The sequence below is a fragment of the Erythrolamprus reginae genome, chromosome 2 (genome assembly GCF_031021105.1).
Source record: "Erythrolamprus reginae isolate rEryReg1 chromosome 2, rEryReg1.hap1, whole genome shotgun sequence".
NCBI lineage: Eukaryota > Metazoa > Chordata > Lepidosauria > Squamata > Dipsadidae > Erythrolamprus > Erythrolamprus reginae.
This window is the reverse complement of record NC_091951.1, coordinates 244,855,110-244,883,074: the sequence shown is the minus strand read 5'-3', so window position 1 is coordinate 244,883,074 and position 27,965 is coordinate 244,855,110. Positions and strand designations below refer to the sequence as shown.

Genomic DNA, 27,965 nt, shown 5'->3' with positions numbered 1-27,965 from the left:
CCACAATTGTTAAGTGAATAACCTATTAACGGGGTCAAGCCATGGATCTGGCTCCCCCACTGACTTTGCTTGTCACAATAACACATATTAAAGTGATCCAGAATCTTCTGATCCTGGATCACTTTAACTGTCATAAATGAGTCAGTGGCCAAATGTCTGAATTTTGATATGAGGATGCTGCAATGATTGTGTCAAAATTGGCTGCAAGTCAATTTTTCAATGGTGTTATAACTTTGAACGGACACTAAACGAAGTGTAAATTGAGGATTACCTGCAAGAAGATTGGAAATACAACACCAATTCTCTTTTCCTAAATTTTGGAGATATTCTCAGAATATCCAGATAGTATAGTCATCAAACAAGAGCATCATGTGACAATTCACAAGTCCCGTGGTGGCTCAGTGGTTAGAATGCAGTACTGCAGGCTACTTCTGCTGACTGCCAGCAGTTCGACGGTTCAAATCTCATTGGCTCAAGGTTGACTAAGCGTTCCATCCTTCCAAGGTCAGTAAAATGAGGACCTGGATTTTTGGGGGCAATATGCTGACTCCATAAACCAATTAGAGAGGGTTGTAAATCACTGTAAACAGTACAAGTCTGCATGCTATTGCTATTGCATGCTTCTCTTGCCTCCCCCCAAGTGATAATCCTCCAGTGAGTCCTTCGGAGAGGGGCGACATATAAATTCAATAAATAAATAAATAATAGATGGCTTTAGAGGTGAAGTTTGAACAACTGTGCCATTTTGGTTTCGAGAATACTAGAACCTACATCTCTGGGTATTTGCTTTGTTTACACTGCGTCTGTTTCTCTTATTAAAAAAACTAGTTTTTCGCTAACCTGGAATACTGACCTCTGGGAAGAACTATGTAGCTATTATCATTCATTATTAGCTAAATGAGTTTCAAGGGGCATGATGGTTCAATGGTTAAGAAGCTGAGCTTGTTAGCTGGAAAGCCAACAACCCATGTTTGTGACTTGAATGCCCTGTGATGGGTGAGCTCCTATTACTTGCCCCAGCTCCTGCCAACTTAGAAGTTTGAAAGCATGCAAATGCGAGTAGATAAAAAGGCACCACTTTGGCGGGAAAGGATACTGCATTCTGTATTTTCATGCTGGCCACATCACAAAAGAAATATCTCTCAGACAACCCAGGATCCCTCAGTTGAGAATCTGACATGAGCACCGTCCCCCGAGTCACGATTGCATCTGGATGGGGAAAAACCTGCTGGATTCAATGGAAGATCTGGTTTCCTCTCTTGAGGAAACTCGTGTATTGAACCCCGTAAGATTAGCTCCAAATGAAGAACTTAATTTTCACAAGACAATAATAATAATAATAATAATAATAATAATAATAATAATAAAATCGACAAACTCCTAAAACAATGTTAAAAAGTAATCCAACTAAACTTTTCATTGGTATAAAATTACTGATGATTTAAAAGTACAGTGGTACCTCGACTTAAGAACTTAATTCGTTCCATGAAGTTTGTAAGTAGAAGTTTGTAAGTAGAAGCAATTTTTCCCATAGGAATCAATGTAAAAGCAAACAATGTGTGCAAACCCATTAGGGAAGAAATAAAAGCTCAGAATTTGGGTGGGAGGAGGAGGAAGAGGACAGTCGCTGCCGAAGGAAGGTAAGGTGAGGGGAATCAAAAAAATCCAAAACTTTAAGGCTTTTTAAAAAAAGAGAGAGACTCTGAGGCGGCGAGGAGGATCACTGCATCAGAGAGAGAAACCCAGATGGGCGAGAGTGAGGAACCTCCCACTCCTTTGACCGAATGGCGGATGCTGCTACTTCTGCTATTTGCTTCCTCTTCCTTGCCGTGCTGAAGGGCTTCCCCTCTTCTCTCGCTCGCTTTGTAGCTGCTGACTTTCCTTCTCTGTGGTGATTCCTCGCTTTGGCTGAAACTGAGTTGATTTGGCCAGGGCAAAGTGCCCCCTTTTGCCTTTCCGCGCCCAGATGCTCCGAGAGACAACCTCGCAACGGGTGTGTGGGAGGCAGCATGAGGGAGTCACCACAGCAAAGTGGTTTATTCCCTCTCCAAGCGCCCAGAGAAAGTAAAATACTCTGTGCTGCCCAGAGGAAAGGGAATGTTTCTTTTCTCTGGGCGCTGGCAGAGGTTTATTCCCTCTCCAAGCACCCAGAGAAAGAAAAATGCTTTGTTTGCTCTGGACTCCAAAACCTCCTTAAGCACCACCGAAAGGCTCCTCTGGCGGCCCAGAAAAGCCCGAGATAGCCAGGATTAAAGGGGGAATGGCAGGAAACTTGCCGGGCCTTCATGCCGCTCTCAAATTTCCTGGGAAATTTTTTGGGGCTCGGGTTCTTAAGTAGAAAATGGTTCTTAAGAGGGAAAAAAATCTTGAACACCTGGTTCTTATATAGAAAAGTTCTTAAGTAGAGGTACCACTGTACTTGTCTTTCACCGCTGATAACAGTGACATCAAATTAAAGGGCCAATATTTCAGGGTTAAAACAAGACAAAAGAAAGGCAGAACGTTTCTGAACTTGAGAGAACCATACGCACACTTCTGTTTGAAAATTTTTTATTCGTTTTCTTTTGCCTTAAAAAAGTTATCAGTGCAACATTTCAGAACATCCACACCTCACCCACCAAACACTGAGCAGTAGTTAATTTTAATTAGGAAATACTGAGTTCTGAAGCCAGTGGGTTATCATTTTGCTATTTATTTCCTTCTCTCAAACTCTGAAAAAAGTCCTCTGTATAAATTAAACAAATAAAAAAAGGGATGTTACTCTCAATCCTAGGTCATCATTACAGCCAACAGAATCGTAATAATGCATCTAAAATGTGTGTCCACAATATATCAAGGGATACATTTGGTAGGGGGAAAAACACAAGAAAAAAAATATGACATTCTAGACTTGTTAAAAAGGATAATGGTCCCATATATTTATTAACAGGTTAGCAAAAAATAAAATAAAATAAACCAAAAATCAAACAAAACAAACAAACAAAATCCAATGGATTACAATATTTACATGTTATTCGAAAAATAAAGTAGTGATAAAAGCATGTCACAATCATTTCTTTTTTTTTTCTTTTTCATTTTTGGTAACCATTACAAACATCCAATCCAGGTATGGAACTGTTTAAATACATTTGATATGAGGCCAATTAAAAAGAAAACATTCAGACACAAAATGTTTATTTATACTTCTTCTTCCAATGTGTTCGCCACATAACTTTCCCTCCCCACCAAATAATTAAAAAAGGAAAAAAATCAAACAAAACTGAAAGCCCACCCTCACAAACTAAGAATCTGCAAAATTCAAAACATGCTTTTTCAAGTAGCGCTTCCTCCACAAATGCAATTTTTTTTTCCTTTTCACCTCTTTTGCTCCATCCATTTGAATATTTTTGTGTGGATATCGGCTTCTCTGCAGCTTCCTGCCTCCCATCCCATCCCTTCCCTTCCCCTCAAAGTTTTTTAAAAAAATAAGAAAAAGGAAAAGAAAAAAGGAAAAGAAAAAAAAGAAGAAGAAGAAAAGCAACCCAAAGAGACACATGCATTTCTAAAACTAGATTTCACTCAAGTACTTTCTACTTTTGGAAAGTAACCCCGTTTGTTCACTATCAGACCATTCTTCCCTGGGCCTGGACCTTCTGCGTCAGGTTCATGCAAGATATCCCAACATTTTTACATGGAAAAAAGGAACTCAACACACAACTTCTGTTCCTATTTAGGCTCTGCTGTTCTCCCTCGTGCGAAGAAGGCGAGGTGGCGCGATGATTTCTCTCCCTCCTTGAAGTCCACAAAATGTAGATCTCTAGGCTCCTAATATTGCAAAACCGGATTACCTGAACTTTAGAACTCTGTGTGGTTATTGATTCCCTTCCCCTCCGACCCTCCTTGTACCAAAACGAGACACACCACATTACAAAAACAAGAAAAAAGGCAACCATTCTTAAGTAATCAAAAAAATAATCAGTGAAAGATGTTCAATTGGACGAGCAACAGAATGATTCTGAGGACTCTTGGATGGGTCCACAACCTGCATAGCTGTGCTGTAAGTTTGGTTCTTTAGTTAAAGGGTTTTTTTGTTTTTGAGTTTCTTTATTAAAAAAGTTACTTCTTTGATATCTCCACATGTTTAAAACTAAATAATAATAATAATTGTCATCATCTATTCACAAGAACTATTTCTCTTTCCCAGCCCTATCACATTGGGTGAGGGCAAAGGAGAAATGCGGGGAAATAACATTACTTTACATGGGGAAAAAAACCCTAATTGTGCTGTATTGTAATCCCTCAGGCTGAGCCGACGTAGACACGGGGCAAACAAGAACGGCAGAGTCAATCACATGAGTTTAAAAAAATAAAAATAAAATAAAATAAACCCAACCAATCAACAAACCCAACGCCCTAAAATCATAGCTGAACGCTAACAAACAGCTTACCTGGAATAAAAGATGACAAGTCACAGACAGGTATCTAGGAATTCTCTCTTTTTTGTTTTGTTTTTTTACTAAAATAATTAAAAAAATCACAGTATTTTAAGAAATAAACCCCCACAGGGATTTTTGAGCACAATTTTTTTTTGTTTTCTTCTCTTTCTTTTAAAACTTTGTGGTTTTTTTTCTTCCATTCGCCATCTTGCCCAGCAGTCTGTCTTTCTATATATATTTAACCACAATGACAACAGGTAGTACTCACAAATGCAGAGATTTGTTTTGTGTTTTTTTTTTGTTTTCATTTTTTAATTTCCCTTGGTTAATTCTGAGGTACTAGGAAACAGGTGACTGTTTTAAGCCAAAGCAGTCTTTAACTTTCTTTTTTTTTTCTTGGTTTTTTTTTTGTCACTCTGGAAAAGCGTAATATGTATATTAAAACTAGAAAAAAAAAAGAGTGCCCCAAAGTTGGGCACGGAACTTTGTCCCCTGCATTCTTCCATCCTTGGGACGCTTTCTGTCGTCAAAAGGATCCCGAAGTCTCCAGCGGTGGGAGCACAAAGGCAAAATGCGTCTGGGAATTTGATTCTCGCAAGTTCCAAAGTTATGACTGTGTAACTTCCCATTGTCGAGATCCAGAAGAGTCATGCGGGAGCCACGGAGCCACGGATCCCACCGTCCTCAATTAAATAAATTTAATCTATGTACACGCACGTCCACCCACACACTCTCTCTCTCTCTCTCTCTCTCTCACACACACACAGGTACCAGTGCTTTGAAAATAGATCATTCAGTCCTAAAAGCAGCTTTGATTCTTCCTTGTCCCCCTGCCCGCCCCCTCCCCATTCATCACTGTTCAAGTAGGTTGTCGGAAATCACACCAGGTGCTCATTCACTTTTGACCTCTGCCATCTCTGGGAGTGATTTATTATCAGCAGCAGCAGTAGCAGCAGCAGCAGCAGTGACACAGATGGCAGCTTCGTTCTTGTGGGAAAAGTCCACCAGTCTCTTTGGGCTGCTTTCCATTTCTTCTGCCAATGGTACCTTCACCGTCTCTTCTGCATTCTCTTTGGCCTGGCTTTCATCACTGATGACCCGGTTGGATTCATTCATTGCCCTGGAAATGGAGACAGGAAGGGAGGGAAAAGGTGATGATTTGGGCATCCCCAGGACCCCTCGGATCTTCTTTCTACAGCAGAGCCAACATGACTTAGAAATTTGGAAGAGTAAATCCATGTCGGTCTTAGGAATAACGTAGCATGTCAGTTAGCTGTATGACTGAGCGACTGCCATAGTGCTGCAACATTCGTACCTGTGGAATTGGGCTATAAGTACTTTTGGGGGTGGTGTCGTAACTTTAAATCATTGCTGAGTGAACTGTTGTAACTCAAGGGCTACCTGCAGTGAAAGGCTACCAATTTTTTTACTACCACACTGTGGGTGTGGCTTATGCAGGATGCCCCGCATTTTCTTTCAACATCTTTTCAGTGCAAATTGGGTGCTCTGGGGTGGAGCTACATTTTCACTACCCCACAGCGTTCCTCCCCATCTGGGCAGCAGCCCACTCCTGGCTACCTGTACAGGGCAAAATAAGGGGGGGGGGTGTTTCTTTCAAATGGTTAGCAAGCTCCCCTTTAAATCAGAAGAGAGGTAGAACCAAGGCATCAAGAAGCACCTGTCTTCATGCACTTACTAATTTGGGGCAGTGTTCGGGGACTAAAACATACAGATATTTGGTTCCCAAGATTTAAATTCTTTTTCCTTTTAATAAGGCTGACTAATTAGACTTTGCAAGATCATGGATTTCTCTGGGGCTTAAGCATAACTGGGCAATTTATTGTAGCTTAAAAGAACCAGCTTGTTATAGTGAGGTTAAAACATAGAGGCTGGAAACTGGAGACTATGAGTCCCAGTCCCATTCATAGGCACAAGGCCACTTGGGTCAATTACTCTCAGCCTTTGTCTAGGAGAGTAATTTGGGCCAATTACTCTCAGTCTTAGGCCAGGAGAAAATGGCAAACCACTTCTGAAAAATCTTGCCAAGAAAACTACAGGGAATCTAGTCAGTCATCAGGATCTGACTTACAGGCAGCCTTTTTAAATTTTTACATAAAAAGGAGTTCATGGGTTAGTGTCTGTTTAAGACTAAGCATAAAATACAATTAGGGAGTTGAATGCTTTGGTGTAGAGGAGGGGGTTTGTCTCTCCATGTCAGCAACTACACAGTAGAAACATTTCTATTCAAGGATATAATGCATATGTTCAAATAATGAGACAAACACACACTCCCAAAATATAGAATACAGTCAAATGTCTACTGTATGATGGGAATCACTATCTAATTAATGGATAACATTATCTGAAAATATTATCCTGATGAAGGATGTTCAGAGGTAGATGAAAATATTGTTGGGTTTGTAGAGAAATTATGACTTTTGTATCAAGGCTGATATGTATTTTCGTCCCACTCAAATATTTGATACAGATGAATATGTTAATAATGACATTTTGTGGAAGGAAAAATACACAGAACCTCTTGGTGAGTCATGTTGAAGGTGGCTTTAATTTTTCTAATTTTCACTGTGATTATATATTAGAGACATTCATGTATTAGGAAGAAAATATTATTGACTATTTACCATCTGTAAGCAGAACACAGTTTTGGAACCACTGTTCATTAACCTTGCAATCCGACAAGTTCTTTCTTTTCATTACTGTAAAATCCTAAGCTATATACAGTAAAAATATAGTTTCCTACAGTCAGCACTGATTTATCTTTAACTGACTGATAATAAATGATTTGTTTGTAGTATTGCTTCATAATATGCAGTATAATTAAGAAAGGCTCTGTTCCAGGGGTGAAATCCATCAGGTTCTGGAGAACCGGTAGTAGACATTTTGAGTAGTTCGGAGAACTGGCAAATACCACCTTTCGCTGGGCCTAGAATGGGGAGGGAATGGGGATTTTGCTGTATCCTTCCCCTGCCCCACCATCAATTCATGCCTACCAAGCCACACCCACAGAACCGTTAGTTTAAAAAAATGGATTTCACTACTGCTATATTCTTTCCTTTGCTGGTGGAAGAAATGGTAGCCTCTGGATCCACTTACATGCCATGTCTCAGTACATGCCGTTCCCATTCAGAGCCTTCAGCAAATGTTCGTCCGCAAAATTCACAGGGGAAGCGTTTTTCAGCAGGACCATTTTCTGAAAACCTCATGTCCCCTTGGAGGAAAAGAAATGCATAGACATGTATCAATCTTAAGAATAAGTCAAAGTTCTCTGAAGGAGGCAGAAAGCAGGAAGAGAAAGTAGTCTGAAAGTCCAATGGGGGGGCAAAAACATGTCACAAATTTCCCTAATTGAAAGGACTCGTGAGATGGGAATCCAATATCTTTAGAGAGGGATATTTTCATTTGCAAAGAATGTGAACATCCTGTGTTTCTTTGACACACACACACACACACACACACACACACACACACACACACAGAGAGAAAATCGAAAGATGAAGGAAGTACAGGATGTTCACATTCATGTATGTATGTATGTATGTATGTATGTACATAACATATTTTTGCTGATAATGAAAATGAAGGGGAACTAGTATAGATCTATTTCAAGCTATTTTGCTCTCATCAGCTAGCCGTACCCTTACCGGGATCTGAACCTGGGCAGTCTGCCTGTAAGACAGTAGCTTTAACCTATGTATGTATGTACGTATACTGTATATGTAACATATGAAAGCCCCAAATTTATGTTGCTAACTGAGAAATTTGTTAAGAGAGTTTGGTCCCCAATTTACGATTTTTCTTTCCACAGTTGTTAAGTGAATCACTGCCATTGTTAAATTATTAAACATGGTTCTTAAGTGAATCTGGCTTCCCCGCTGACTTTGCTTGTCAGAAGGTTGCAAAAGGGCCCCCCGGAACACTGCAATGGTCATAAGTGTGAAACAGTTGCCAAGCATCTGAATTTTGAGCCCAATGATCATGGGGATGCTGCAAAAGTTGTTAACTGTGAAAAACGGCCATAAGTCATGCTTTTCCAGTGCCGTTGTAACTTTGAACGGTTGAACATTTTTATAGTGGTGTTTAACAGTGTATTGAACCCCCTTTAATTTTTCAATATTTCTACTTAAATATGATCTAAAATGTGAGCTGTTCTCCACAAATCCTGGAAGTAAGACACAAAGAACCCAATTAAACAAACGAATAAAAAAGTATATATTTTCATTGAGGATAATGACCCAAAGCTATATATTTGCATATGCATCACTTGCACATTACCCCTCATATCTGTCTCATTCTAAATCGTACATTAACTTCACTATCAAAGCTGATACCAGACAGACCATAGAAAAGCTCATCGAAGTAGTGCAAGATTGGAAGATGTGGAGAGACCTGGCCCATAGAATTGCCAAGAGTCAGACTCAACTCAACGGATATCATCCTCATCCTCATCTAGTAGCCTTGAAAATAATTCTAGGTGCCAAAGGCATGATTTTACTGCCATAACTCAACAACTTTAACTATTGTTAGCTAATTAGACTATTATTATAACGACTACTACTGTTGTTAGTAGTTGCCATAATCAACTATTTAACTATTATTATTATTATTATTAACAGTTTTTTCCCGAACGCCATCACTCTACTAAACAAATAATTCCCTCAACACTGTCAGACTTTCTACTAAATCTGCACTTCTATTCTACTAGTTTTTCTCATCATTCCTATCACCCATTTCCTCCCATGTTGACTGTATGACTGTAACTTGTTGCGTATATCCTAAGATTTTTATTAATATTGCTTCTTCATTGCTTATTTGACCCCTATGACAATCATTAAGTGTTGTACCACATGATTCTTGACAAATGTATATTTTATTTTATGTACGTTGAGAGCATATGCACCAAGACAAATTCCTTGTGTGTTCAATCACACTTGGCCAATAAAAATTCTATTCTATTCTATTCTATTCTATTCTATTAGACTTGTATGCCGCCATTCTCCGAAGACTCGGGGCGGCTCACAGAATGTTAGCTAGTTATATAAATTATATATAACTATATATAAATTATATAAAATAATAATCCCAGAAGTTATAGGAGATCTCATAACTTCGAAGATAGTTATTTTACATAGACACTATCAATCTCTAAAGAGAGTTATTTCCACTCGTATGAATTGTTTTGTATAGTACAAGGCACTGAAAATACAAAAATCCCTCATAGTTGCCATCTTTGGCTTGTGAAAAATGGATGCTGGTTGACAGCAAATCAAATAAGCCAGCACTACTGGCTTAACTTTTTTTGTGAATGAACCTATTTTGTTATTAACAATTGAAGAGTCATTTAACAGAAGTATGATTTTTGTGAGGCTAAATTTACTTGTTCCAGTGTTCCACGAGCATCTTTTCAAAAGTTGTTCTGAATACAGAGTGCAATTTGATTCCATTGAACCGGATGACGCTTATGCCACAGGCCGGTGATAGATCAGAGGCACAGCCATGTGAATCTCTGCAGCCATATGATCTCCACCTATAGGGAAGGCATTCCTTGTAGAGTAACACTCAATGAAAGTATTTATTACTCTGAGAATGCCCTGCCAATCAACCCTTTGAGAATAGACCAGCCAAATATTTCTCACTGATTCTAACGGGGGAAGCACTAATTATCGGCTTAAGCTTTGGCTGGATGTTGTTCTGCAGAACATAATGGAGCATTCCCAAGACCCTGAAATCACAGTGGACGTTCCTCCTGGCTGAAATACGGGAGAACAGTGAGAACCAGAGAACTGTCTGCCAAACAAAAGATGAAATGTTTTCTCACAAAATTAAGACGATTGCCACACAGGCCATTAAAAATAATTACTTGGACTATTCTTGCTTGATTTCTTTTCACTGAAAATGAGACAGTACCATCTGCTCCAAGCATTAATTCTGTAGTGGGGATTATCCTGAGTAAAAAGAACAACAGAATGCCAATGTCTCTCGCTTCCCAGAGTCCTCTCAAAAGTACATCATGAAAAATAGTCAGGTTTTGCTCCATTTAATTGCTAATCTTTGCTTGCCTTGTTTCCACTTTTGTGCTATGCTACACACAACTCATGAGCCAGTCTAAGCCATTGACAATCTCTCTTTTGCTTTTCTGTGTGATCTCATACGCATATATTGTGTGCCCTTCTTCTTCTGCAGTTTTGTTTTTTTGTGGGGATGGTTGCAAAAAACATTGTCAAATTGTTTCTGAGTCTTTTCCAAACACAATGGATGTGTTTTTGTTTCAGAAGATACTGCCCTACAACTCTCTGAAATTCAAGCCAGGCCACTTTAAACAATCCTCAAACAGTTTCTTTTAAAAAAGTTAATTTTTTAAAAAATTCCCCAAATGTCAATCTATACTACTCCAAAAAAATTAAAGAGAACACTTAAACAACACAATATAACTCCAAGTAAATCAAACTTCTGTGAAATCAAACTGTCCACTTAGGAAGCAACACTGATTGACAGTCAATTTCACATGCTGTTGTGCACATTCAACTTTGTACAGAACAAAGTATTCAATGAGAATATTACATTCATTCAGATCTGGGATGTGTTATTTGAGTGGTCCCTTAATTTTTTTGAGCAGTGTATTTGCTGAAGCAGTTTTTGTTTGGGTCCTCAAAGCAAGCAAATTCTTGGAGGGAAAGGCAAAGCCCGTCTGTAGTTTTACAAACTTTGCTGTTAAGTCAGAGTAGATACAACTCCATCATTTAACTATTTATTTCTCCTAGGCTTCTCTGCATGTTTCTCAAGGGCCCAGTGCTGGGAAATCTTGATAAAATGTCTATAGGTCCGCAGCTCAAAGGTTGTAAGACAAAGGGGCTTTGTGTTTATGAGGGCACTTTGTGTTTATGAGGGCACTTTGGCTTTGACCATCTCCATCTTTTGCTCTGGATGGGGCTGCACTACATCAGACAGATCCTGTGTGCTATTTGAAGATCTCTCCAGGATTTGAAGCTTCTATTTGAAGAGCAGGTGGCAACCATGGCCAGGACGTCTGGTGCAAAACATAGCAGCACAGTTAGTTCAGGGTACCAGTTGACCAGTATATGTGGTACCTCTGCTCTGTATTGCTATCAGGATGCTTTTGGGTGCAATTCAAGGTATTCTTCAGGGCTTAAGGGCTGGGCTGGACTAACTACCAGGCAGTAGTGGTTCTAAAACTCTTTGCTACTAGTTCGCACATGCGCAGAAAGTTCTGTGCACATGCAGAAGTGTCCCAGGGAGGTAGGAGGAGCCTTCCACTGCCAGCGCTACCTGTTCTTAGAACCGAACCGGGAGCAGCCCAGTGCTGCTACCAGGTTATGTCTCTCTAGTGGTGTCTACCAATCTTGTGGGATCCAACAGAAAAGGCATACTCCAGGTTCCACCCATGACCTATTGTCATCTGATTTAGGAGCAAAGCCTTTTTTTATCAATGTGCCCATCCCCAGGAACACTGTTCCCCCAGAGATTGAACTTGTCCCAACTGTGTCGGCCTTTCACAATGGAGAACCTGGTCATCACGACAAAAGATAAAGTAGGCGATTCATTTCTTTGATCATAGTTGTGCTAAATCGGTGCTCTCCATTGCTAAATTGTTCTATTTCATTTCTGCTGTTTTTAATCTCTATTGCATTTTACTGTGTTTTTCTTAGCTGCCTGGAGTTGTGCATATGAAAAGGAGGGGGCATATGAAACAAACAAACAAACAAATAAATATGGAGACTTATGTTTGTGGAGAACAGGTCTGTCAACGGCTGTAAGTCAGATTAGCCAACAATGGAATGCAACAATACCAGGGAAATATTGTTACTGTTAATGATTCTCTTACGAATCAGCATACGTAAAATCCCAGTGAATTAAGATTGTGGTTTTTCACTCATTGCCTGCCTGCCTCCCATTGGGAGGATCCAATTCACAATCAGCAGTGCAGGAAATGGGTATGATTCAAGTGAAAAGGGGAGATAATGGACGAGCCACAAGTCCTCAAGACAACGGTCTTCTCAGTCGTGGCACCTTGTTTTGCTGTTTCCCCTCCCCCCACCCAAAAAGTCCTCTTGCTATCAACATAATCTTTATGGTGTTACATAAATACGTTTTCCTTCCAGTCATGCACATGGATTTAATAATTCTTTAATAAACAGAAGACTTTGGGACAGTGCCCATTGGCATTTCCCTTTTATTGAAAAAGTAATGCTACAGAGGATCAGATCCATGAGTTAAGCTTCAAAGAGGTTCATGTTTAATTATACCCATCAAATCTGAGACCTATGTGTAAGGAACTGGGGATCTATTATACCTGAACTGTTGCAAAAAAACAAAAGCCAAAACAAAACCATGATGATACATGTACCCTGTTTCCTCCAAAATAAAGTGATCCCCTGATAATTCTGGTCAACACAAATTAATCATCAGCAAAGGTAATATGTCTGTTTTATGGAGTTTGATGTGCTGATTCCAAAAATATGCGTTCTATCACATAAAGTTTCTGATAAAGAAGCATTTTTGTTATTATGTTATTGTATTGTATTGATGTTACTGTTTTCTTAATGTCGCTAGTATATTTCCTATACAATGTTCCCTCGATTTTCGCGGAGGATGCGTTCCGAGACCGCCCGCGAAAGTCGAATTTCCGCGAAGTAGAGATACGGAAGTAAATACACTATTTTTGGCTATGAACAGTGTCACAAGCCTTCCCTTAACACTTTAAACCCCTAAATTAAAATTTCTCATTCCCTTAGCAACCATTTAGATTATTACTCACTATGTTTATTTATTAAAGCTTATTTAAAAAAATATTTATTAAAGGCGGACAAAAGTTTGGCGATGACATATGACGTCATCGGGCAGGAAAAACCGTGGTATAGGGGGAAAAAACGCAAAGTATTTTTAATTAATATTTTTGAAAAACCGTGGTATAGGCTTTTCGCGAAGTTCGAACCCGCGAAAATTGAGCGAACACTGTACTTTATAATAATGATGCTGCTCCATAGAAACTATATTTGCTACAGAAAAACTATATAAATTATTGAAATCAGAACAAAAAAATGATTCAGAAAAGGTCAACTGATGATTGCAAAAAATATTTTTGTAGACCTGTGTAATAAGCCCAATTGGGCTTTTGAGTGCAGGCAATAAGGCCAAGCGCTTGTTTCAGGGTTCAAAAAAAAAATATATAAGGCAGGGACTTATTTTCGGGAAAACTTGGTATTCTTGGAATGATGAACAGACTCTAATAGTTGCCAGAAACAAACTGTCCTTTGAATGGGCTCCTGTTTGGAGGAAAGGCAAGTCAATTCTCATTTCAGCATGACTGGAAGCTTTCAAAATGTTTGCCACTGCAACTGCTGGATGAAGAATTAATCAAGACAACCACAACACTGACCTCCCTCTTCCGTCTCGGGGCTCATCTCCTCCTCCTTTTCTTCCTCATCACTGCTGGAGCTCTCCTCTTTTCCTTTCATTTGCTCCAACTGATCTAAGTTAACCCGTCCAACCAGCTCAAAATTGCGACTCACCTTTGGGGGAAGAAAACAATACAGAGTATTTGCAAAAACGGCACTCTTTAAAGCAGCTGCTTCTTTTTCCTGGGAACAGGACGCTCCTCTATAAAGAACTGAGAGTCCAAACACTATATAGTAGCCTGGTATGGAAACAACAGGTTGAAAAAGGCTGCGTTAACACTATGCGTGCTTGAAATTCCATAGACCAATACTCTTCTCACTATTCCACAACAGGGGATCTTCTCCACAGGAACAAAGCAAAGAGTTGATGATCTGAAAAAGGTTAAGTCACCGAGACAGATGGTTTCTTCTGGCAATGCTTACATTTGCCCTTATTTGAAGTAAGATGAAAGTGCTGATGAAAGAAAAGACAGAGATAAGAGAAACAATGTCCTTTGGAATGATCTGCGCCCAAGATACCATTGGCGTGGACCCCACTGACCTTTAGAAAGGCTTTTTTTTTTTTTTAAAGCACTTTCTCTTTGGGCTGGGAAAACTGGCATTCCTGTCTGGAGATATGAATGCATGTTTCTGGTTGCCTATAAGTCTCTTAGAAGTTAATTAAAATCGTTCATCTTGTTTTGATTTGGGGCACTATTGTACGCCATCCATAGTTGCAATGTTCAAGTTGAGCAGCACTATAAATTCTATAAACACAAGGAAAATGATAACTTTCTAGAGCAAGGGTCTCCAACCTTGACAACTTTAAGACTTGTGGACTTCAAAGCTGGCTGAGGAACTCTGGGAGATAAAGTCTACAAGTCTTAAAGTTGCCAAGGTTAGAGGGTGGAGCAGGAAGTGGGCATCTCCATTCTGATCTTCCAAGTCCCAGCACAGTCGAGCAAATGAACATACTGAGAGTGTAATTAGACCTCCCTAGATTGATTGGTTAATCAATTAAGGCTGTGTATAATGACTGAATTTCTAGAGATGCCTGTTATTTCTTATTTCACATCTCTACCTCTTATAATGTTGCTGCCAGTGCAACTATCATAGGAAGGAAGGGTGAAAATATGGAACCCTGTATAATACCTATAGGACATGGGAACTAAAGATGACAACGCTCAATTGATTCACTGGGTGATTCTGGCAGGAACAGGAGGAAAAAATTAAACTATTTTAACCAGCTTAAGATAATATATAGCCATGATGGTGAACTTATAACATGCATGCCACAGGTGGCATGTGGAGCCATATTGGAAGGTACTGCCCTATATCTGCTCCTGTGCACATGCACACATTAGCCTGCTAATGTTTGGCCTTGAGAAAGACCATTTTGACCTCTGGAGGCTTCAGGGATGCTTCCTGAAGCCCCGGAGTGAGAAAAACAGCCCAACGGGCAAGCCGGAAGTTCGGAAAACGGACTTTTGGTTTGCCCGTTGTGCTGCTTTTTGCACTCTGGGGCTTCAGGAAGCTTCCCTGAAGGTTCTGGAGTGTGAAAAACAACCCAATGGGCAAATTGGAAGTCCATTCTTGTAAACTTCCAGTTTTCCTATTGGGTAATTTTTTTTCACTGTCCCAGGCTTCATTGAGGCCTATGCGCATGCGTGGAGATGGGGAGGGGGTTGAGTGCATGAGCATGGGGGTTGTACATGTGTGTGTGGGAGGAATTAGGTGTGGGCATATGCGCATGATAGCGCGCGTGCGCACACGCGCACACAGGCACACTTTTGGCACGCGAATCAAAAAAGCTTTGCCATCACTGATATACACTGATTATATACTCCTGATTCCATGTATTATTCAATTGAGCAGGATGTATCTTATGTAGGCCTAAACCATTATTACTAAGACATCTGATAGGAATAAATATGGTCCTCTGTACAATTAAATTGCAAGGCGGCCTTTCACTGCATGCTTCATAACACAAGTCAATTTGTACATTTTGCCAGCCAAACGTTGTGACTCTTTGGGATGAGACACCTGCTAACAAAATACTGGCAGGACAGCTTGGGCAAGGGTGGTGAATACAGAACACCTTCCTAATGTCATGTATCATGTCACCATCTGGAATATTGTGTTTCACTTTGCATCTCAATGAGCACACAATTAAACAAATATGTGCAGAGACCTTCATTACTGTCTGCTGCTTGGAGTGGGATGCCACAAGCTACCCCAACAGCCTGTCTTCTACCATTCAGAGACAGAGAGCTTCTGAAAAGAAGACGCTCCATCTTATCATCCAATGAATTATAGGGGGTGAGATTGTATAGGTCCTGCGTCTTTTGCCATCTCTACCATTTAAATTAGCATTTTTAAGCTAAAATTCCTGGAAGCTCAACACACAGAACCAGACGCAAAGCGGTGATGCCGGTAGCTTGTACTGCTAAATGTAAAGAATGAAGCTGACAACTCAACATATTTAGCACTGGAATTTGTTTCAGGTTGAAGGCAAAAATGTATTCCTGGTTTTCCATCTAAGTTCATTTTATCACAATAGCTCCATTTAGAAGGGAAGGGTTGTTTTTCTCCCCCAGAGTTGCTGCTGCCTGATAAACAGAAAACAGTGATTGATTTATGCCAATCTATTTTCTGCCACGCACCTGCCACAAGCCAACAGCAAGTTTACTGTCTGAGTAAAGATTCATTTCCAATGGAGAGTAAATTCACTCCCGATTATTATTTTTTTAATAGAAGTGAAACATTTTCTGGAGGGTTGGAGGCGGCAGAAGCGAGAAGAAAAGGACCTCAACAAGATATTGAATCAGTTAGCATGCTACTGGAGTATAAATTCAGAACACCAAGTTGAAGGGCATGGAATGAGGTCTCCGCAGTGCAACATTTAACAGCAGGTTATACTATTGCCTAATAATTGATAGATTTTCCTCTATGCATTTACTGTACCTCTAATACCATTTTAAAGGCCCAGAGCCCAGGGCCTGCATCCTGTGACAAATACCCCCCTAAATTATGGAAACACGTGTTCAATTCATTAGTACTCATGGGCAATGTTACCTCTAAGGTGTGTGGCCGCACGCACGCGTGCCCAAAAACAATCCCCCGCGCACCCTTTGACAGGGCCGCGCAAGGAGACGGGCATTGGAGTTGGGGCAGGCAGAGACGAAAGTGGTCCCCGCCCCCAGCACCTCCGGCCACCTCGCGCCCCTGGCTTCTTGCCATTGCCACCTGCCTGCCCGATCCGCCCCTTTCTCCAGCTTTCTCCCCTTCCGCCTCCCGCCTTGGGGTGCGGTTCCTCCCCTAGCGGTGGCTGCAGCGACAGTGGTGGTGAGCACTCGGAGAAAACCTTCTTACAGCGAAGGCCAGTGAAGGTTCTTTGGAATGTCAGGCGCGCATGCGCGCGTGCTCCCCATCCCCCTGCCAGCCCACCTGGAACATTCAAAATAAGAAAAACTTTAGCCGGCCTCCGCAGAGAAGAAAGGAAGAGAGAGAAAGAGAAGAGAGAGAGACAGAGCAACAGACAGAGCGAGATAGAAAGAAAGAGAGGGGGAGAGAAAGTGAGGAAGAGAGAGAAAGGGGAGAGAGAGAAAGAGAGATAGCAAGAGAGAGAGAACAAGAGAAAGAAAGAGAGAGAGAAGGAAAACAAGAGAGAAAGAGTGTGAGAGAAAAAGAAAGCAAGAGAGAGAGAACAAGAGAGAGAGAGAAAGAGAGCAACAGAGCGATAGAAAGGAGAGAGGGAGAGAGAAAGTGAGAAAAAGAGAAAGAGAACAAGAGGAGGAGAGAGAGAGAGAGGGAGAGAGAGAAAGCAAGAGAGAGAGAGAAAGATAGAGAAGAGAGGGAGAAACAAAGAGAGAGAGAGAGGAGAGAGGAAGGAAGAGCGAGAGAGTGAGAGAGAGGAAGAAAGCGAGAGAGAGAAGAGTGGAAGGAAAAGAGAGAGAGAGATAAATGATAGAAAAAAAGGGGAGGAAAAAAAGAGAAATAAGAAAATGATTGAGGCAGAGAATGAGAGGAAAGAGAGAGAAACAGAGAGAGAAGTAACTCTTGATTTAAAGCATGTGGTAAAAAGCACCAAATAATAACAGAGAAAAAAACCCCAGCCCTCACCTGTTTTGGAAATGGTTCAAGAGTTCACACATACACACACAAGGGAGGAAGAGGGAAAAATGAGAAACAAATGAGACAGAAAAGGGGGAGAGACAGGACAGAGACCCAGAAATGAGAACAGTGTTAGAAATTTGAGGAGGGATGATTGATTATTAAGTATGGATTGACTATGGAATATTGGTAAAATATATATTTAGGTGTTGTTTAATATTAGGATGTATTAATTTAAAAAATTGGATTAGAATTTTAGAACTACAGTATATAGAATTACATAAGTAAAATTAATGGAAGATACATATGATAAATAAGGGGTTTATGATATGTACTGTATGATTTTATGCGTTTGCATTATGAATTTAAATATACTTGGAAATGTAGAAGATTGATGAAAGTTAATAATAGTAAATGCTAAGTGCCTGAAAATTAATTGAGCTTGGAAATATATTAATTGATGCATTGGTGTTCAGGTAGATTTTCATAGTATTACTAGATTTCTACAATACTATGATAAATATTTAAGAAATGAAGATTTTAAAGCATTTATTAATAGTTGTGTTTTTGGTTTTGCTGGTTGTTTTAGTTTTAATAGTAATAGTTTTTGGTTTTGTTTTATTATTAATTTCTTTTTTAAAAAAGAAGGGAATTATTTATTTATTGGGCAGCATAGGAGTGTGTGTGTGTATGTATGTATGTATGTGTGTGTGTGTGTGTGTGTGTATGTATGTATGTATGTATGCATGCATGCATGTATGTATGTAGGGATTGTCGCTCAGACACTATACTTTTCCGCCCACACCGAAAAAAAGTTAGAGGGAACATTGCTCATGGGGAAAAAACCCAAATTCGTTCCTTTAGAAGAGGCTGGCCAGCAGACATCTCAAGTAAGGCGAGCTACCCCCTTTCCCCCTCCCCACCCACCGCAAAGGCCTGGCCCTCAGTGAGCAAAACCCACCACTCACCTTATGTTCATCGCGAAGGTGAGCGTCAAGCTCATCTGTGTGCTTGGTCTCGTAGTAGCAGAGTTGGCATTTGTAAGGTCTCAGCTCATTGTGCTTCTCTATGTGTTGCTGTAGACTCTCATCGCTGGAACAGGTGAAGGTGCACTTGTCACAGCGGAAAACAATTCCCTGCAAATATTTGGACAGCTTGGAACGGCAAACCTCTATGGGAACCACTCGCTCTTCTATTGGGGCGGGGAAAAAAGACGATAAGAGAAAGTGCCATTAACAAGGGGAGTCATTTTTGCTATTTCTCCAGATGCTCAGGGATGGTCACTTTAGTTTATTTTTCTAGTCCTTCGCTAGTTCTTGACTTACCACCATTCATTTAGGGACTGTTCAAAGTTACAACAGCACTGGAGGAGGAGGGAGGGAGCGACTCATGATCATGTTTCACACTTACGACTGTTGCAGGGTCCCAAGGTCATGGGATCGCCTTTTTGCAACATTCTGACAAACCAAAATCAATAGGGAAGCCTGATTCACTTAATGACTGTGTTACTAGCTTAACAACTGCAGTGATTCTCTTAGCAACTGCATAGAAAAAAGTCATAAAATGGGGGCAAAGCTCACTTAGCAATTCTCTTGCTTAGCAACAGAAATTTTGGACTCAACTGCAGTCGTAATTCAAGGACTATCTGTGCTTGTCATAAAAACACCACCTTTCCCCCATTTTCTGTCTCTCAATTCTCATCATAGCCATACGAATTAGGAACACAGCTCTAGTTTTGCCACTATGCCCAAGCTGTGACACTGGGAGTAAATTTCACTCAACCCATTACTTTTGAGTGCACAATACATCAGCTTATCTAGTTAGTTACTGAATCATAGCGCCAATTCATTCATGATAGATGGAATAAGTAATTCAAAGACTGTTCACTTCTTTTTTGTTCTAGCTGCGATTCCCGAAAGACGATCCAAGAAAAGGGAAGTATTTTCCAAATCCTGCTCTGGAGTGTTCCATTTGTCTAAGAAAAAGAATTGGGGGTCGAGGACCGGATGGGATGCAGCAGAGCAAAACAGAAGGATAAACACATTAACTGGCAACATTGGACTTCAAAATTGTTATGGGACATTCCTATTTCTATTGGATGTTACTGCAAGCCTGAATGCTATTATTCCTCGGCAGAAGGACTTGAAATTGGATGCTTGTGCATGGAAGCTGAATCAGAAATAATAAAATTTGATTTTATTACAATACGGGCAACAGCTTTTCTCTGAAACGGATGCTTGTTTAGCAATGTTAAGACTTTATACTGTCGATTATTGTTGCAATGAGTGATTGCTGTGTGTGTGTGTGTGTTGAGAGCATAAAATGGCATTCTAATCAAATTTACCAGACTTTGTTTTTTTGCATCCCATTGGTCTTCGATCGGTCTCTTAGCAGCTTCCCCCCTCTACTTCTTCATCTGTGAATATTTGCCAACTGAAGAAAGACTTTCAGGGATCTGATGAAATGCTTTATTGTTATTAAGATGTTTCTCAAAAATACTCATTGTAGCTATTAGGATTAAAAGCAATGGCTTAGAACAGTGTTTTTCAACCAGTGTGCCGGGGCACACTAGTGTGCCGCGAGACATGGTCAGGTGTGCCGCGAAGCTCAGAGAAAGCAAACAAGAGAGAGAAAGAAAGAGAGAGAAAGATAAAGCAAACAAGAGAGAAAGAAAGAAAGAAAGAGAGAGAGCAAGAGAGAGAAAGAAAGAAAGCAAGAGAGATAGAGAGAAAGAGAGGGAGGGAAGGTGGGAGAGAGAAAGACATAGAGGGAGGGAGGGAGGGAGAGAGAAAGAGAGCAAAAAAGAGGAAAGAAGGAAGGGAGAAAAAAAGAGGAAGGGAGAGAAAGAGGGAAAGAGAAATAGAGCGAAAGGGAGGAAGAGAGAATTTTTTTGTCCAATATTTTTTTAGCCGCCCCCCCCTCCCCGCCCTCAATGTGCCCCATGGTTTTGTAAATGTAAAAAGTGTGCCGCGGCTCAAAAAAGGTTGAAAATCACTGGCTTAGAATGACCTTCAAAAGAAGCAGCGAGCATGAGGACCCGTTGAAACCTACCCACTTTGTGCAGGTAAATTTCTGTCACCCTTTCTTCCTTCCTGGAAGGATGTGGAAGGGGGCGACGGACAGAGAAAATAACAAAGCAAATAATTCTTATTGCCTATTTGTAAAAACGTGCATCTGTTTCTTGGGGTGTGCAGAGGGTTTGGGAGGCCTGCACAGTGCTCCCGAGGGAGGGCAAAACCATCCCTGTTTTTGTGAAAAATGGCCCCACTTTTCACAAAAATGGGATGAGAGGGCAGGAAAAATGGCTGTATTCAATTTATAAGATGCACCAATATTTCCACCCTCTTTTTTTGGGGGGGGGGGAGAGTAACTGCTGTATCTCCCCCAGAAGCTGCTTGAAGGTCACTGATTGGGAAAAGAAGGCAGCTGCATACCAACTGACTATTCTGAAAACATTTTGCATGAACCTGATTGGTCATGGGGCAGGCAGTGATGAAAAGTTGAACTTAAAGATTTTGGTGCACCTGACTACCCGGGAAGCATACGGGGCTAGTTATCGGGGGACAGCCTCAGGCAGACTAGTTTCAGATAACCTCCATCTCAAGGCTCGGTTGTGTGTAACTCCATTTGTGCCCCCCCCACCGCCCCGAAGCTGGGGACCTGCTGGCGTTTCAAGCATTTTAAAAGCATAAAAGGGGGGCGCGACTGAGTACTTGGGAGCGTCGATTGGCGGAGGCGCCAGGAGCACGCCCTGGAAATGATCGGCATAACCACGCCCACTTGGGAGGAGAGATGAGTCTCAGTTCTGGCTATGCATTACTGCACTACACTTGACTTCTCATAAAATTATACCTTTTTTCAGAAAATGGATCCAAGGATAGAACATTTCATTGAGGGTTGCCTCAGGGTTGTGTTTGACCTGGGGCAGCAAAGGGGGCATGGCTGGGATAGATGTGGCCAGTGTAGGCGTGGCCAGCTCAAAATCACTCATATCATGGGCACCTGTGCAGGTGGGAGTTGCCACTACTGCTGTTACCAGTGCGCTACACTGCTGTTACCAGTGCACTGCACATGCACCTTCAAGTCTGGTGTGGGTGTGCATGCGTCCCAGTGAGATTTTGCTTCTGCACATGCACAGGAAGCAAAATCTTGCAAGGGGACTCACACGCGTGCGGGATTTCAGTGATTTTTTTGCTTCCGTGCATGCGCAGAAGCAAAAAATCACCAAAATTTCTGTGCATGCACAGAAGCAAAATCTCACTGGGACACATGCATGCACATGCCAGAGATCCAAAGCTGCATGTGCAGCTCCAGTTTTATTACTGATATGCCATCCCCTATCATTCTGGTAGGAATCCAATATTGCACCTGTGGTGGCCAAGTTCTAAGGCAGGACCTCCCTCAAACTCATTATAATTTCCTTCCTTCCCTTCTCTATTTATTCTCTTTTCTCCTTCCTTCCTCTCTTCCCATCCCCCCTTCTTTTTTTAGTCTTTCCTCTTTCCCTTTCCCCGTCCCTTCTTGCATGCTCAAATGCAAAAGGGGAAACATTTATCTTTTGTTTTGTCTTGCTAGCCCTTTGCCGATGAAATCAGGGGCCATTTTTGCTGGCAGAGAACTGCAGGAGGCTGTTGCAGCTGAAAATGGAGCCCGGGAGGGCAGCGCAAGCTCAGCTTTTGCTGGCAGAGGCACCGCGGACAGGTCCGTTGCTGTTTCCAGGCCCAGATCTAAGTAGTCCCACGCCTCGAGTTTGACACCCCTGGTTTAGAGGTCTGAATGGCAGTAGGTCTGACAATAAATTCAAAGGTCAGATCTAACATTTACTGTGAGGCAGATAAGAAAAAGTACTTGGTTTGCCTTGTCATCAAACCTCATGTCATGGGTGACCCAAGCACCCATTTTCCCTTTCTTCCCATTAAGAACAGCCTGAGTCAGGGCATGATGTAAGTGCATTATGTGCAATGCATTTGCTGTGCACATAACAGTAAAGGACAAAATATTTACTCCACCGGGCCACAATGAGAGCAGAGCTGGCTCTTTAACTATCTGGATTTAATTGCCAGTTTTTTAATCACAGAGATCTTAGCTCATCATCAAAATGCACTTTTCAATTCAAATTGTGGAATTTGAATTTCTTATTTGCTGGCTTATACCCGAGTAGGAATTGTTTCTCTGAATTTAAAAGAAAAACAGTATTAATAAGAGTCCAATGGTAAATATGTAGTTATGTTTTAAAAAAAATAAAAATTAAAAGCCTCAGGCATATATTATTTGGTAAACTGCACGAAGCACTAGAAAAAAATGTCAGGACGTTTATTGAACGCCTGTGTGAAAATGTGATTTATTAGAAGGTGCTAGCTAATTACATTATCTGGACTAAATGAGAAAGCTTTAACCTTTGGCTGAGGATTAGCATTCCCACCGCCCTGAGAATACAGGTGCTAAAGGATTCAAGAGAGCTACTTTGTTAGGAAAAGCAAGCTCGTTTACAAGTCAGAAGTAATTCCTTACTACCACCGCAACCATGCAACTACTACTTTAAAAATCACCCAGCGAATCTTGGTAAAGTACAAAGAATCCCCATGAAAGCTCGCTTAGGTTGGTGTTCCAGTTCAATGACTGAATCAAGCAGCTCGGTACTGGCTTAGGCAGATTGATAACATCCTGTTTAATGAGAAACAGTCTGTAACTTTTTCTATGAGATTCTTGTTTGCTTCCCCACATATCCCTTAACTCTGGCTGTATAGGAAATTCCACACCATATCTTAATTGGATCTGAATGGAAACAGAATTTTAAACATTTTAATCCCAACTCTACCTAAGAAGTTTCTCTGGCACATATCTGAATTTCTGATTTCCACTGGAATAGGATAGATTTCCTCTATTCTGAAACCAAGAAAGGAAACAATACAATCCTCAGTTGCTGTGGCCGTTTTTTTCTCTCCCTAATTCCAAAACTTTTTTGAGTTTAGAAATCCTGGGAGATTACTTAATACATGCAATTGTGACTGAAAATGCCTAAATCTCACAAGGTCTTTTTTTAAAAAAAATTCTTTGTTGGAAGTTTAAAAAGATAGGCAGTTCTCAATGTATGACCACAACTGAGTCCAAAATTTCTATTGCTAAGTGAGATATTTATGAAGTAAATTTTACGCCTTTCTTGCCACATTCGTTAAATGAATCACTGGAGTTGTTACATTAGTACCGCACATCAAGACAACTAGACACAAGAACAGTTTTTCCCCAAACGCCATCACTCTGCTAAACAAATAATTCCCTCACCACTGTCAAACTATTTACAAAGTCTGCACTGCTATTACTACTAGTTTTTTCTCATCATTCCTATCACCTATCTCCTCCCACTTATGACTCTATGATTGTAATGTGTTGCTTGTCTCCTTAAGATTTTTATTAATATTGATTGTTTCCTGATTGCTTATTTAACCCCTATGACAATAATTAAGTGTTGTACCTCATGATTCTTGACAAATGTATCTTTTTCTTTTATGTATCCCGAGAGCATATGCACCAAAGATAAATTCCCTTTGTGTCCAATCACACCTGACCAATAAAGAATTATTCTATTCTATTCTTTTCTTTTCTTTTCTGTTGTCCTGTCCTGTCCTATTCTATTCTATTCTATTCTATTCTATTCTAGTAAAACGGCTGACTTTGCTAGTCAGAAAGTTACAGGAGGTGATGATCACCTGATCCTGGGACACTGCCACCATTGTAAATGAGTCAGAATTTTGAATTTTGACCATATGAATGCCATCATACAGTAAAGTCTCAATTGTCCAACATAAATGGGTCTCCAGAGGTCCTGGGATAAAGAGGGGATAAATACAGGGGAGCTGTGTATGGAGGAGAGGCGAGAAGCGCCTCTCCCTCCTCCCCACCATCTCTACCTCCTTCCCCCCAATTGAGGCTTTGCAGAGAGAAGTCAGTCCTTAGGGACTGCTTCCCTGTCGCGGCTGTCATATTTGGGGACGTGTCTGGGGGTGCCCCCAAGCAGCCGTGATGTCCGATGATCTGGAATGTCGGATGACCGAAGGATGGATAATCCAGACTCTACTGTAGTCATAAACATAGCTAAAGCAAGTCTGGGACTCAATCTTTTTGTTTCTAGTCTGAGGGCCTTTCATTTCTACACCAAATTGACTCTTAATTCAGTCTCACATTTTTTTTAACTCGGGAGTTATCTAAGCAACCTATCCTTCGTAGAAACAGCAGAAATGAGTACGACAAGATCTGCATTTCAGAGGGCGTTAACACAAAGCCCACACTGGTTTAATTTGTATTTCTATTTTCTCTCTTCCTCCAAATCCCACTCTTCAATCTTCAAAAGCCTTTTTGCAAGCTTGGGACATGGCCTTGTAACTCCCATAGATCTAAAGCTCAACTGTGACAGCAAGAGTTTCCTTCACTTCAGTTTCAGGATTCAGTTACATGGATCTGAACACCAAAGAAGTCCCTCTTTTTGGGATGCTATCAAAAAGGCATCTGTGAAAGTCATTAGTCTGCTCTTCCTCTACATTCAAAGACAATGACTATAGAAGCATCTCTGGCTTTCCTGCCTCCCCCGTTCAAATTCTCAGAAACAACAGAAGCTTACAAAGAAGTGGCAAGCCACCATGTAAGTTGCGACAGAAACACAAGAAAGGAAAAAATATCTTCTCCCGGAGAGACGGCACATGCTACTCATTGCTTCGGTGCCACTACCCTGCTGAGGAACGCTACTCAGCATGTAATAAGGCAGAATTCCACCCCAACACATGGATATGTGGTTTCGATAGCCAACAGACCATCTCAAAGCATCAAGGCTGATAACTATGGGCAAGGTTCCCAGCCAAGAGAACTCTAAGCAGCTGTCTTTTCAGAGTGTATAAATCTGCAGCCAAGAGAATCAGATATTATTTTGCTTTTTTCAGTGAGCTAAATGCTTCTAACACTGCAAAGACTAGGTAAGATCTGATACCAGGCATAGAAAGGCATCCTAGGCCTAAGGTGATATATGAAAACAGGAACCGCAAGCATTTTTAGGATAGGCACACATCTACAGAACTCATAATGACAGTCTTCACTGTGAGCACAAATGAAGAAAGCATCATTGCTGATGGCAGAAAATCAGCACATTCTTTGGTGCCTAGGACAGGGGAGTCAAACTCAAGCCCCACGGGCTGCTTCTGGCCCACGGGGTGCTTAAAACTGACACATTGGGCCGCCCTGGAAGCAGTGAAGGACTGGCCCATGGTGTCTCTGCCAGTGAAAGCAGAGCCCAGGAGGGCCGCAAGTGGTGGCCCTTTTCACTGGCAGAGGACTGCAAGAGGCCATCATAGCAAAAAATGTAGCCATGCAGTTTTCACTGGCAGAGTGCTAGCAAAACAAACTACTAGCAAAAGTGGATCCCCCCCACCCCCCTGCAATGGGCCACTGCAGGTCCCACCGACGTGAGAGATGTTGAGCTGGCCACTCACCATGGCCACATTCCACCCCCCCTGGCGATCAAGCCCAACCCTGATGCGGCCCTCAATGAAATCGAGTTTGACACCCCTCACCTAGGAGAGTACAAGAATTGTATTCACATTTCTATATATAACATGTATGAACAGCATTTTGAAGGTTGGCAGCCACAACGGGCAAGCCAGAGCCTTCTTTTATCTCTAGACTTCCAATGAGGGTTTTTGGAAGCTTAACAGCTTTATAAAGCTTTGATAAGGCCACACCTGGAATACTGAATTCAGTTTGGGTCTCCACATTACAAAAAAGATGTTGAGACTTTGGAAAAAGTGCAAAGAAATGCAACTAAGATGATTAAAGTTCTGGAGAATCAAACATATGAAGAACGGTTGCAGGATTTGAGTTTGGCTGGTCTACAGAAAAGAACAACTGCGGGGTGAGACAGGATAGCAGTGCTTCAGTATTTGAGAGGTTGCCACAAAGAGGAGGGGGGTCAACTTATTTTCCAAAACACCAGAAGTCAGGGTAAGACACAATGGATGGAAACTAACCAAGGAGAAAAGCAACCTAGAATTAAGGAGAAATTTCCTAACAGTGAGGACAATTTACCTGTGGAAAGCTTGTCATCAGAAGTTGTGCTTCTGATGGAGGTTTCTAAAAAGAGACTGGCAGTCACTTGTCTGAAATGGTATAGGGTCTCCTGCTTGAGCAGGGGATTCCACTAGAAGATCTCCAGGTCTCTTCCAGCTCTATTCTGATTAAGCTTTCTTAGGGTTTTTAAAAAAATTATGTTTTCGTGTAATTCCTGTCTCAGAATTTATTTATTTTATTTATTTATTAGATTTGAATGGTTTCCAACAATAATAATCAGATGAGGATCTAGAGCAGAGGTGGGGAACGATGGCCCCATTTATGACTTGTGGACTTCAACTGCCAGAATTCCGGAGCCAGCCCTACTGAGCCAGCCCTCTAGAGCAGTGATTTTCAACCTTTTTTGAGCCGCGGCACATTTTTTACATTTACAAAATCCTGAGGCTGAGGCTTCATCTAGTGGTGGCAACATTTACCTCCAGTCCTGACCAGGATTAGAAATCGGAACCATGGGGAGGAATAGCAGCTTCAACTACTCGCTGCGGCCACACAATGACAAGTGTGCAGCAGCCCGAACGGGGACCTTCCTGAGTGTGGATGAGAGGTGGCCTATTGGTTCATTGCTAGTGGTCGGGATGAATCCTAGATGGTGATTGGTCAGTGAGCGTTCCCTGTGCCTCCACTCTTCCTGTCGCTGATAGCTGGTGGGATTGTGAGGGGAATATTTATGTTTGGATGGAGGCGGCTGGCGGCGGGCAGGATAAATGGCCTCCACGGGCCATATCCGACACACTGGCCATAGTTTGGGGACTCATGTTTAATTTTCCCACGGCACATCTGACCATATCTCATGGCACACTAGTGTGCCGCGGCACACTGGTTGAAAAACACTGATCTACACACACTGAAAAACACTGAACACAAACACACATAAAGGTTTTAAGCCACATGCTTATGCCACCCTTATATTATC

The 27,965-nt window shown here is 41.2% G+C and overlaps 1 protein-coding gene across 18 annotated transcripts in view; it reads right to left on the bottom strand.

The window, feature by feature from the left end:
• Positions 1–3,052: 3,052 nt before the first annotated feature.
• Positions 3,053–27,965, bottom strand: part of ZNF462 (zinc finger protein 462) — a 205,386-nt gene continuing 180,473 nt past the window's right edge. For all 18 annotated transcript variants that reach the window (XM_070742381.1, XM_070742380.1, XM_070742383.1 and 15 more), the window contains 4 exons: positions 18,910–19,133; positions 13,831–13,963; positions 7,530–7,644; positions 3,053–5,535 (listed from right to left, as the gene is read on the bottom strand). In XM_070742381.1, coding sequence (XP_070598482.1) covers positions 5,307–5,535; positions 7,530–7,644; positions 13,831–13,963; positions 18,910–19,133 — 701 coding nt within the window. In that variant the 3' untranslated portion in view covers positions 3,053–5,306. The remainder of the gene's footprint in view (positions 5,536–7,529; positions 7,645–13,830; positions 13,964–18,909; positions 19,134–27,965) is intronic.